The sequence below is a fragment of the Colossoma macropomum genome, unplaced genomic scaffold, assembly GCF_904425465.1.
Source record: "Colossoma macropomum unplaced genomic scaffold, Colossoma_macropomum, whole genome shotgun sequence".
Taxonomy (NCBI): domain Eukaryota; kingdom Metazoa; phylum Chordata; class Actinopteri; order Characiformes; family Serrasalmidae; genus Colossoma; species Colossoma macropomum.
Window position 1 is genome coordinate 6,277,344 of NW_023494795.1, and position 13,167 is coordinate 6,290,510.

A 13,167-nucleotide genomic window follows, 5' to 3' on the forward strand; every position below is an offset into this window, starting at 1 on the left:
TCGTATCCAGCACTGACTTTTAATGTACATTATGCTGACAGAATATCAACAATACGGCTGCAGGGTGGTTTTTCTGGATTTTGCGAATACTAACTATGATACAGTTCTTAGCTCTCCCAGCATTATTTAATATATTAATTGTTATTTTATTTTTTAATTTAAAATTATATCATTTTACATAAAAATATCATTATCTCCGACTGTATATTCATTCAGTGTTACTGTATTTTGTAAGAGCAAACTTTAGGATAAACATTGACCAAAAATACCTATTGTACATGTAGTGTGTTTGGTCCTTGACTCGTATTGTATGATGTTTATATCGTGATATATATCGTATTGTGAAGTTGCTCAGTCTGCCCTGGGAATTGATATTAGGCCAGAAAATACTGGATATCAGCGAAAAATGCTGGATTGGAAATCGGAGGAAAAAAAAGAACGAATCTGATCCATTTCTTAAAAATTCTAGACTGAAATATCTCACACTCACATGTTGAGTAGTAGAGTGTTTGAGTAGTTTGAGCATGATAGTCTACTTTTAGATGCTCGTCTGAAGTGGTTCCATTATAAACCACTTATTTTAAATCTAAGTAGCTTATCGCTCTTGTCGGAACAAAACCTCGTATCTCCAAAATGGTAACTTTACAGGAGAAGGAAAAAACCTACTTTACTTTTAATGTAAGTCAATGGAACTGGACATTTTTCCAAGTCATTTTGGGTCATTTCTTTTGATCCATTTATCAGGAAATTTATGCACAATGTAAAGGGCAACAGGCTTTTTCAAATTATTTCAAAAACTGAAAAACAAGGTTTTCTTCCAACAGCAGCGATATAAAGAAAGCATATCAGACAGGTGTCAGTATCAGCCAGTACTCGAGGTTTCATCTGTATCAGAAAAGAAAGTGTGGTCATCGCTACTTGTGGACGTGTACAATCACACATGATGTGCTTGTTTTAATGAGGCTCGTTCTCGTCTTCAGCCACTGCTCGAACAAAATAGCGTCTCTGCGTGAGCAGCTATGACATCAATTACTCTGTGATATGACTGTTAGGTAGAGAAGGTCCTTCTGCCTCCCTCTGTGTGTCTGCTCCTTAATTAAAGTGCAGAGATTGGTCTCAGTGGACAATCCTGTTAGATTAGCCCTTATCTGCCAGACGGCTGATCCCAAGATCTCATCACAGCGTCTGATTGATTTTTACTGACAAGCAAGACAAAATAAAGCACTCGAGAGTGCTTCGTCATAACTAGTGTTGCAGTAAAAACTCAAAAAATAAATTATTCTGAATTACTAATAACTTTTCACAAACTGTGATGGGATTACTTTACTTTGTATCTGCTGGAAAAAGTAAATTCACTACTCAGTACTTTACTTTAAAACCTACACACTTCTGCATGAACTGGAAAGTACACAGAAAAAAAATCTATGCAGAGCTCTCTCTCTCTTCAGCACAGAGATCTGCATCCTTCAGTTCCGCATTAGTGTGATTAGATGATTAGACTCAGATTTTTCTGAGATTGATTGAGTTTACGGTGCTTCCTGCATCCCACATGCGCTGCTTACATTCACAGTCTAGGTCACACAGTCCAGTCAGCCTCCACAGGTAGCTCATACGGATATGTGTATATATGAATATACACATTGTATATAAGAAATATGAAGAATTTTCTTTTTCTCCCCATGATATGATGTTGGAAGTGGGCTTTACACATAAAGTATCAATTCTGTTCCACCTTTATTAGAGAAAAAATTAAATACTTAGTTTTAAGTATTCCTTCTTAAAAATGTGTTCTAGCAATTTGGAATGAAACTATTCATTTATATATATATACATACACACGTGTGTGTATATATCGCTGTTGTCAGAAGAAAACCTTGTCTCCATTTTTGTTGTTTTTGGTTTTTGACAGAATTTGAAAATGCCTGTTGTCCTTTACATTGTGTGTAAATTTCATGAAGAGTGAACCAAAAGAAACGACCCAAAATTACTTGGGAAAAAAACTCTGGTTCCATTGATTTACATTAACAGTAGAGTAGGTTTTTTCCTTCTCCCTTAAAGTTATCATTCTGGAGATATGAGGTAATTAATATATATATATATATATATATATATATATATATATATATATATATATATATATATATATATATATATATAAAACTTAATGTCTCCAAAGTGTGTGTGTGTGTGTGTGTGTGTGGTATGTATATATATATATATATTTATTTATTTATTTATATATATTTTTTTTTACATATATATGTATATATGTAAAAAACACACATACATACATAGATCATAACACCGTATATCATATATTTGTGTATTTAGTGTTTTTCACACTGAATATTAGAAAGTTCTCCTGTTATCTCTGCTGTAATAATATTAGGTGATGCTGGGTAATAAATGTTGTCACAGCTGGTAGTTTATTGTGAAGAACTGCTACGTGTCAATTTGAATGAAACTGCCGATGTCTCAAGTCTTACTGCTTGGAAATGAATCACCCTTTTGTCTTGGACAGCAGCAAGGCCAAACAGTAATTAAATTGTGGCACATTTATCAAAGCTGGTCAAGGTAAAACAAGACTGTGACTGTACCTTTCTAAATTCCTTCAGCAGCAGTTGAAGTGTTTCCCTCCAGTTCCCTTCCAGTGTGTCTTGTTCTTTAAGCAGTTGGTGGGTTAATACCATCAAATATAGTCTATATACCTCGTTTTTGTTGTCGGCGTTGTCGTTGTCGTCGTCATCGTCATTGCTGTCGTCAGTGTTGTTGTTGTTGTTGTTGTTGTTGTTGTTGTTGTTGTTGTTGTTAGTGATTCTTTGAACACCAATAAAATAAAGTTAGTAGTTTTATTGAAGAAATATTAAATGAGTATCTGTCAGTATTCAAGGTTAAAATAGTCATTGGAAAGCTTTACACAGTGTAATTCTTAATGAAGCCACAGTCTAAAGTGTGGTCACCAGTACAAAACATTCAAAAGAAACAGTTTCCACTCACTGATTTTCCTCTTTCTTTCTTTATTATTCTTTTGCAGTGAGCAGAGCATCTGTCAGGCGCGGGCTGCCGTCATGGTGTACGATGACGCCAACAAGAAATGGGTCCCTGCTGGTGGTTCCACGGGTTTCAGCAGAGTCCACATCTATCACCACACCGGCAACAACGCCTTCCGTGTGGTGGGCCGTAAAATTCAGGACCACCAAGTAAGCAAAGCTGATTGAAAATGCTCTAGTTGAAGTCGTGGCCAGTCAAATTCACATATGCCCCTCTGTTTGGGTATCGTCCCAAATGGATTTCACACTTACTTGACAGATCCTCTGACTATTTTCGCCACTGCTGGTCAGATAACCTTGTCATGTTCATATGACATTTCAGAATGTATTACTTCAAAGGTCAAAGTGGAGTGAAAATGTTTTGGTAGTATGTTCGGAGAACCAACAGCAGGGATGAGAAGTATAGATCTGTTCAGAGGACACGGACCAAATTAATTCAAACTGCAGTCCCAGCAAAACAAACTATTTAAAAACAGTTACGTAAACAGGGTTTAGATATTTACAAGGATTGTGTTATGATCTATTTAACCCTGAGGGATTAATTGAGAGAGTGATACAAATAAATATATCGCTGATTTAGGAAGAAAACCTTGTATGTCTATTTTTGTCATTTTTCAGTTTTTTACATAATTTGAAAATGCCTGTTGCTCTGTACATTGTCTGTAAATTTCACGATGATTGGCCAAAAGAAACGACTTAAAATGACTTGGAAAAAAGTCTGATTCCATTGACTTACATTAAAAGTAAAGTGTGTTTTTTTCCTTCTCCTGTAAAGTTACCATGGAGATACAAGACAACAGCAAAATACAACCTCATAATTTAAAGGGTACCTTCTATTGGGAGGTGTCTGTCCCAATTTCAGCTTGTGAAAATAAGATTAAATTTTTTTTCTTCAGAATTTTTTTTAAAGAACTTTTTTATTTCTTTTAAAATTAAGTTGGAACATTTTAAAATTCTTAAATGAAAACCTTTGGCAGGAGGTGAGACTTGTTCCCTGTCCCTCATGGTCACATGATGAGCAGTTAAATCTCATTGTTTTGACGTAAATGTGTCCCAAAGTCTGAAAATCAGTGTGTAGCATTGAGACTTGTCACTACCAAAACACATTTTCGGCAATTAATTCAACTTTTATTTACGTTGTAATTAAGAATATTATGATTTTATGTGTGTACAACTGTTAAAAGCAGTATTTACTAGTCATATACTGGCTGGAGTTTTTGTTGCGCTCAAACTTAGTGAAAATTCTCACTACCGAAACAGTCAGTGCTAAAACATTTGGTAACATTTTGGTAGTGACAATCAAATGTTCAGTTTTGTTTTTGTTGTTAACATAAACATAAGTATCGGGTGTCTCAGATCAAAAGGATTTTAATCTGAAATCTGTCAGTTAAAAGTCTGAAATGTATTTTGAGTTTCCGATTACATCTGATTTAAATTCAGAGAACAGCGTAAATTATCTGCAGCTCTGTAATAGAAACACACAGCTGTGTCAGAGTTTTAGCTGTAGGCTTTTTCCACATGTGTGACTCACAGATCAGGTGCGTTACCTGCATAGCTTTGTTTTTACGCTCATGCTGCCTTCCAGTTAAGTGCTGTCATCACACGTGTTTAAAAACGTGCTCTGAAAGACTGACGTGTTGACATTTCCATGGCTTCGTTCTTTGATTAGTTGGCAGCCGATCACACCTGCTCTGCTCTTGTGTCATTAGAAGAGTGCTTTGATGTTGACATCTGTCTGTGTAATGATGACGACTTCTGTTGCGATGTCTAGATCTTATTTGTTGTCACTTTAAGTAGGAGTTTCAGTCTGGAATGACCCAAGCGTCTGAAATGACCCCATAGCATTTTTCTAATTTTAAACTCTGCTTTGTGGCAAGAACTTTTAAGTTGATCCATGTGATCTGAATGTTTTTTGGTGTGTCAATTAAAATGAAAACGTCTTGAAGATGCCTGTCTTATTTAAGATGCCGCAAACCCTCAGTTCCGTCCTCAGAAGCCCTCCGCAAAGAAGATGCTTCAAACAGCCATGGAAACAAATTGCCTTTTGATCCTCTAGATCCAGTCCGTTATGGGCCTTGTCAGGAAAGCCCCCATATAACAATGGTGGTGTTGATTTGTACCTCTCAAGACTCAGAAGCAGGGAGTGATGCTGCTCTCCGCCTCCTCTGCGGCAAAGGCTCGTATTGCACTGCGATACCGGTGACGCATTGGCAAAGTCACTCGGTAGGACAGTTTAGAACAAAACACAGGCCAATAGAAAGGTTAACAAAAGATAAACAGACTTACAGATTAATGAGGTTAACAGAGATTAAAGGGGAACTCCACCGATTTTGCAAAATTACTTAATCATTCAATGGTTTACATGTGGAAAAAATCCTTCACAGTGGTTCGGTGTGAAAAAAAGCTACATCCCATTAAGTTGTTACACAGAATGGTTATAAAGGCATTGCTTAATATGAGACGTTGTCATGTGGTACTTTTTTGTTATTAAGTTGTGGCCCAATATGTATTTTTTAATATAAACCAGGGGTCTTTAATTAAAATTCAATAAGGTCCAGTTAGATAAAATTTCCTCAAGAAAAGGTCCAGAACATCATAACGTCTAACTTGCATTATGATTCGGTGCCATAGACTGTAAACTGAAGTAGCCTAGCAGGTATATCAACATCTTATACAGTCAACAACTGAATGTCAGATCAAATATAGTACAATTCAGTCATATTTCAACGATATTTGCTTCTCACCTCGGTCCCTCCCCTGTGTGTGCGACACTCACTCGAGTCTCAGTGCTCATTGTAGTGCACAGATCTGATTGGCTGAGTAGCGTCACATGTCGTCATACTTACAACGCTTGCGATTGGTCTGTGAGTCTCCTGGGCTGCTACAGCTACCGTAAAGGCTGGAAAAGTTGTGCCGATTGAAATAGGACCACCCCATCGAAATGAAAGAATCCTCCATAGTTTATCAGTTGTAGGTCCAGGTTCAGCGTAGGACAGCGTCTGGGTCCGGGCTCGGACCGCGGTCTGCCTATTAGTGACCTCTGGTATAAACTGTTACCAGGGATGATTACAGTGTTTCCTGTCAAAACTGCATTTTTACGGTTAATTTTGGAAGAAGGCAGAGTACACCGGAGCACTTCGAGGAGGTCTGTGTCCGCAATGTCATAGATCCAGATCAGTTTGGACCAGAACACACAAAGGAGCTGCAGCAGTGAGAGTGAGAACACGCCGGCGCCGATGCAGAGCAACGCCAGAGCGAATAGAGTCTGCTGACGTCAACAACAAACTACTTGCTACTCCGCTTATGAGGTAGGATAGTGAGGTAAAAAAGAATGGCGAAATAAAGGATTTAAATATTCTTCATCTTCTAGATGGTATATGTTCATATTTTCAGGTAAAGTGGCGCAATGTTTATAATAAAAGCAGCAGCATTAAGTTTGAGTTTTACGTTACGTTTACGTCGCGTCTTCTTCTGTGAGTTTATTGGCTGGTTTCAAAGCAGAAACCTGATTACTGTCAGACTCATGTAGACCCGGAGTTTCCCCATTATCTGATTACTCAAGTGCATGTAAACGCGTTGATCAGATTATTGAGAAAATCTGATTTTCTGCAGTTATCGGGTTATTAAGTGCACCTAAACACACTCACTGTTCTAACATTAAAAAAATTGCAACAGACTCGCATGAAACAGACGCAAATCATTTTCAGGTGTATTTTCAGACAAAAATGTCAAGAAGTTAAACTATTAAACCTCTGTGGCCGAAAAATTGGTTTCCTGCAATCTCACAAGCTTGAATCATTTTCAGACCAAAATATTCTAGCAGCAAGATAAAATATTTGAACACAGAACAAGGTGCGCTTGGCTGTGTAACTGACTCTTATCGGTGAGCATCAGTGGCAGTTTTTTTTTTTTTTCTATCAAAAGCAACATTTCAACTTTCTGGCACTGCAGTTTTTTGTTCTTCTTGTTAACGATATTTAAAGCAGTGTTAAACAATCTTTCGCTGTACTTCATACTCGTGCAGGGCACAGAGCGATGGGCTGAAGCTACTTCTGCAAGAGTAGTAGAGTCCTTATTGCTCTGCCAGTAATTTAGGCGAGGCTGAAGTTGGCCTTTTTTCGATTTTTCCGTTCCAGCCTAAATGGTAATTGCTTCACCATTAAAGGTGGAAAGGAAAATTCAAATAAGAAGCCAACTTGAGTTTCATGTACTTCAGTGCCTGTGCGCTCTGGAATGGCTGCTACTGGAAGTTATAGCTTGAAGTGCAGTCAGATTTTTGCTTTCCTGGTCCTCTGTTTTCCTCAAGCATTTCAGTGTGTATACAGGGTGATTAAAATAGATTTGTCCGATTTCAAAATGGTTTATTTCACTTGTAAATCATTTACAGTTTACTGCATTGCTCTGTAATGGTTTTAATGAGCATAAAGTTTATGTAATTTTACAAGTGCTCAATATGATAAGCTTGCAAATGATTCGTTTATAATATAATGCTGTCCTGCGAGACAAATACTGTTAAACAGGTGTTTTTCACTCACTGTATTCACTGTACACCCTCTCAAACAGATTCATAACTAAAGTAGGTACTGTATGGTATTGTCTACTTTACTGGCCTTTTTACACGACTTTTAGTAGTTGCCCGGCATTTCTAATCAACTGCCATTGAATCAGACACGTGCACAAAGGATTATGGGCAACAGAAGACTGAGAGATGCTCCAGCAGCGTCCTCAAAAATACTCAGGGTCTAGGCTGCATTTCTCAGCTGTATTTGAAGGATCTTTCTGATTGGAACAGCCTTAGATGATGTAGCAGTCTAGAAATGCAGCCCACCTGGTCCGCTGCCCAGCTTTTGAAACGCAGCTATTGTACAAACTGCCAAACGGATCAGATGTTTCAGAGCAAAATTTGGCTCACATGTTTTGCGTAACTGTTTAGAGTAGTGATGGGCCGGCCCACAGTCCAATTCCAATACACAACTGCCGATGCCGATACAGATTCCGATACAAGAGCTATTCTTACTTTAATATTATCATTATTATTGTTGTTAATATTGTGTTTAAGGTTGTGTTTAAGGTGTTTACTCTACTCTTCAAATCACTGAGCATGTTTGTAATGGCGGCTAAAACCAAACTGCTGGTGTGTGACCCCCTGCGCTTTTTCACCTGACGCTCCGCGCTCTGTAGCGCATATCCGAGTTCACCCAGTGTACAGTGAGACTTATGAGAGACGCTGGGCTCACATCTAAGGCCCAAATATCAGTTGTGAAGCTCATGGCTTTAACGTCTAGTTAACGGCGCCACTGTGATAACACCCGGTTGTACAGTTTGGGTACAGCTGTCTCTGAATCTCTGAAAGGTTTTTCCTGGATGGCAGGTTATACCTGATTAAACTGGATGCAGCTGTACTTCCACCCCTCGTCACGCTGGCTTTACACACATTACAAGTAGCCGTCTTGCTTTTTGTCGTTTCCATATGAAAAGAACTCCAAACAAACAACATTTTGTTCAGCTAAAGTTATTTGCTCACTCAGTTACAGACTGAAGTTGCCGCTGGTTCATGGTCCACCGCAAGTTGCGGAGTGGAATATGGATTGGTTAGTGTATCGGCCCTATCCGATATCAGATGAGTGAAGTGACGTCAATCTCGGACCCTATACCGATATAGGATCAGATCGGTCCCACCTTTAGATTAGAGGAATATTGACCGAGCGCCAGTTGCCTGTTTAGGCAGATCTAGATCCCAATGTATAGCCAGTCTATATTTCCATCTCTAACCCAGTTCATGTTCTCTTGTAAGTTGTTTAGGCAGTTAACAAGCAGTGTGATAGCTGTTCTTTTTGTTTGGTTTTCTATGACGGCACACAGTCTAGTAATTCTGAGCAAAACAGCTGGTCTGTGACCTCAGCTGCTCATGCTTTAGTAGGGAAGTTGATAGATCTGTTACATTTACTACATAATCACCGAATCGCAGTTATTTGAGATGATCAGTTATTCAAGCTGTCTGCAGTCATTTTCCACCATTAGATTTCAGTGATATTATGCCACAACAAGCAAAATGTGAATTGGGTGCGCCGGGCTGAGGAAAATAAATATTAATAATAGAGACCACCAAATGCATTCATTGAGACGCATGAAAACTTGGTGCTTGGTGCTGTTAGATGTTCAGATGGAAGTGGGAGTCATGTTTATTTGTTAGCTATGTAGCTTATAACGTTTTTAGCAACTAAGCTAGTAGAATGAGTGTTTTTTTGCTTACCTTTTTACTCTCAAGAAAAAGTATGGCTTTAATCAACTTAACACATGAATCTGTGCAACTGTAGACATTTGAATGAGTGAACACAACTAGGAAGCAAAATGACTTGATCATTTGGCCACTTTAGGCTTGTTCTTGCGTAAGTAGTTGCAGGAGATGAAGAAAAAGACAAACTGTTGCAGTTAATAAATTAAATTTTAAAGAAGCAGCTAAATTTTGCTAAAAATCAGCTAATTTTATGATCGTGACGCCTCTAGAAGTTGAGTTCCTCTTAACATTAAGAGCCATAACACTTCAGCCATAAGAGCCAGCGTTATTGGTAAACCTGTGTGTCTTTACTTCCCGGCTCTGTTCCATGACCTCTCTACACTGCCTTCAGTCTGCTGGATCGGTCACTACTTAGTGTTCAAGAACCTTGTAGTTTACAAAAATTAAGGCCTGCCTGCAAAATTTACTTTGTTTTTTTGTATTTGTTGAAGGCTGATTGTTAGTTTAGAATTATGAAGAAAAGATCTGCTGTACTGTGGTTTGCCTTGGTTACTGGCCTCCTATCTTGAGCTCGGACGGTACAGATGACGGTTCTCTCAAGTACAAGCCCAGTGCAGTCACTCTTCAAAAGATACACAGATGTAATGAAATAATATTGGCAATCCTGTTGAATGATTGATTAAATGAGCAGTTGAAAAATGTAAAATAAAAACATTTCTGTTATTGAGACCATAAAGACCTGAAGTAACATTAGCAAAGTCTAGAACATTAACAAAACAAGCATTACGGCCTGTTTTTGAATTACTCTGCTTATTCTTTCCTTTGCTCATTAACATGAATTATTCCTTTGCTTCTGGCACTGTTTCAAGAAAAGGGGATACCTGTGTGATGCTTGAGCTTTAGTTATTCTTTGCTTTATCTGAGCGTGAATTATGTGCTGAAAAACTTGCTTCCATATTGACCTTATTTTGCCAGTGTAATAATGAGCTTCTAATCGTAAAGCTCAGGCACGCTTACATTAGACCAACCCTGAGCTTGGAGTGAAAAATGGGAGCTAAATAGGATGAAACATCACATTTTTAGTCCCAGGTGAACTTTTGTGCATCCCTTGGTCATTCTGTACTAACTCGCCTACCCTCCCAGTTTATGTCATGGATTTTCTTGAAAAAACTCACGTGAAAACCTTGCAAAATCTGGTTGCAAGAAAGTGAAAACTAGTGGAGATATTATTTTTTGAAAATTAATGATTCTTCATTTGAGTAAAATATTTATTTTAATTTGTATAATTTGTATAATTTGTATATTATATAAAAATTATATAATTTTTTATATAATTTGATTACTGTGAAAACATTCAGCAACAACTCTTTACATGAACACTTGTTGCAAATCATCCTTAGCGTTTCTTGGATGTTCAGTACAAATTTCAACCCAATCCAATAGAGCAGTATTAAGCAGTTGGTGAGGCATGCGGGTGCACATACAAAGAATCGCAAAAATCATGAAGAACCAGACTTCAGAAATTCATGACTAAAGAAGTACTGAACGTAGAGCGATGGGATTTGGAGTGTCCCATAAATTTAATAGAAGTTTTCCCTTTCCTTTTTTTCCACGACATAACCTGGGAGGGCTAAGTGACTTGGGAGTTGGTATGGAATCATACCCTGGTCAAATTACATTTTGTTGTTTTTCTAAAATATAGGTCAACACATCCTCTACACACTGCTCCACCTTTTAGTGCATTGTCACTGCTCATTTACTGAATTTAACATACATAACACAAGTTGGAACAAACATATTTTAAAACCATAATATTTTACAATACTGTCAAAAATGGAGTACAATGTTGTTGTTTTTTTTTTAAGTTTGTTTATTTCACAGTTTTACAATTAAACTGGACTAATTGTGCTTTCATTTTAATGATATATGGAGTTGTTCAGTGGTTTTGAGTACTAATAATATTCACAGTATGCTCAGAGAAGTGCTTAGTGCTGTAATTTACCACGATAATAATAAAACATTGTCAACTTGCCCACCCCTACAGGATGCTACCGTAGTTACACTTACAAAATGAACAAAACATGCAACTTGACAGGGATATTCAAACTTTTGCATGGGACTGTATTCATGTTCGTAGTTGCCGATAAAGACAAGATGGCAACCCAATTGTTAAGGAGCCATTTTGTACTTCCAACAAAAATCAACTTGTCTTGGGCGGCACAACATTTTATGTCCATTTTTTGAAGTAACGTTTTACCATCTTGGCTGTAAATGTCAGTGTGTGCTGATATACTAGTATAGACTAAAAATATAAATAAAAACACAGACTTACTTTGCTCTGCTTTAAGCTTTAGCTCGGCTATAGCTGCTTTTCTCGCATCTCCAGCAGGAAACTTTATCGCAAAAGTGGATCAGTTTCTTGTAAAATGTCTTAACGTCAGCCTGTCATTTGCCAGCTTCTTGTTTGAATTTTCCCATCCCACCTTATATAGTGCTTGAGGTGCCAGAACTGCTGCACCATTTAAGGTGGAATGGAAAAATTCAAACAAGAAGCTGGCGAAAGAGGAGCAGACTTAAGCTTCGCTGCAAACTAAACGTATCCGGAAACCAGCTGGAGTGATTATAAATCCATTCGTCTCCAAATTATTGATGTTCGTCTTAAATCTTTCTCTTTGCCGTTTCGTCAGCTGCTAGCTGGGCAAAGTTGTTACTGTAGTGACCAGTGTGTGTGCCAGTCTTCAGGGTTAAAGGGTGGTGATTTAGCAGTTACACAGTCCAGCGTTTAAGACGTTAAAACTGTGTTGAACGATCAGCAGAGCTTTATTTTACTGCAAAGGTGGATTATTTTATTTTTACCTACAAATCTGATTCTGCTGTGGAGCCGCAACAGTAAAAGAGCTGCATGCTGCTCCGGAGCCACGTTACTGACCCGTGATGTAGACCCTACAGGACCTACCTTATGAAGATAAATCATGTTGATAGATCTTAGTAGGAATGTAGTAATGCAAGGGTTTTGGGCACATTAACACATTTGTTTAGGTTAACCTCCCACAGGGTGGGAGATTTGAGCTTTACATTACATTACATCTTACATAAGAGTGAAGAAGTGATGAGCGGCAGTGTGTAACGTGCTTTATCTGCCATTTTTTCAGCCCTGTCTTGTTTATATACTCCCTTTTATGGGGGAGTCGAATTCATTAGCTACGAGTGCACTTCACACCCCGTTTTAGCACACTGTAATGATATGAGTGAGACACCTTTGATTAAAGAACCCAGTTTTATCAGGCTTAGCTTGTGTTACTGACATCCTTAGAGAGATGTGATATATATTTGCCTCATTAGAGTCTTTCCATTCAGTGAATCCACAGCTGATTGACAGCACTTAAGTTAGTACTCAATAAATTTCTTCTCACATTCTTTGTGCGTTTGTGCAGAGCTCTCTTTTGGAGTATGCTTTTAGATACTTCATGGGTAAAATCATACTGGTGCTCCGAGCTTAATGTCTTCAATCTTTTAGATCTTTGAATCTAATACGTGTAACTGAGTTTCCGAGAGTTAAATTGGGTACAGCAGGAGCACATGAGGGCCTTTTTTTCCTTGGGAACAATCTGCGTCTGTCTGGCTGGTGTCTGTCCAGACAGGGCTTTGAGTTACCGAGTGAGGAAGATGGAGTTGTTTAGCGTGTGCTCTCTTTGCACCGTGTCTTGTGTTGACTGCCGTTGGAGGTGGATTTCCACTTTGTATGTTGATACCTCAGTTGTGCACACGACCACATTGGTTTCCTTTCATCTCACAAATTAACCCTGGTCTTTACTGCATGCGGCTATAATCACACCCTTTTGTTCATTAATGATTGATGATCATGGAGAGTTTTTGAAA

The 13,167-nt window shown here is 38.1% G+C and overlaps 1 protein-coding gene across 8 annotated transcripts in view; it reads left to right on the plus strand.

The window, feature by feature from the left end:
* enah (ENAH actin regulator) overlaps nt 1-13,167 on the plus strand; it is a 169,843-nt gene that overhangs the window by 73,927 nt on the left and 82,749 nt on the right. For all 8 annotated transcript variants that reach the window (XM_036581291.1, XM_036581290.1, XM_036581288.1 and 5 more), the window contains exon 2: nt 3,035-3,200. In XM_036581291.1, coding sequence (XP_036437184.1) covers nt 3,035-3,200 — 166 coding nt within the window. The remainder of the gene's footprint in view (nt 1-3,034; nt 3,201-13,167) is intronic.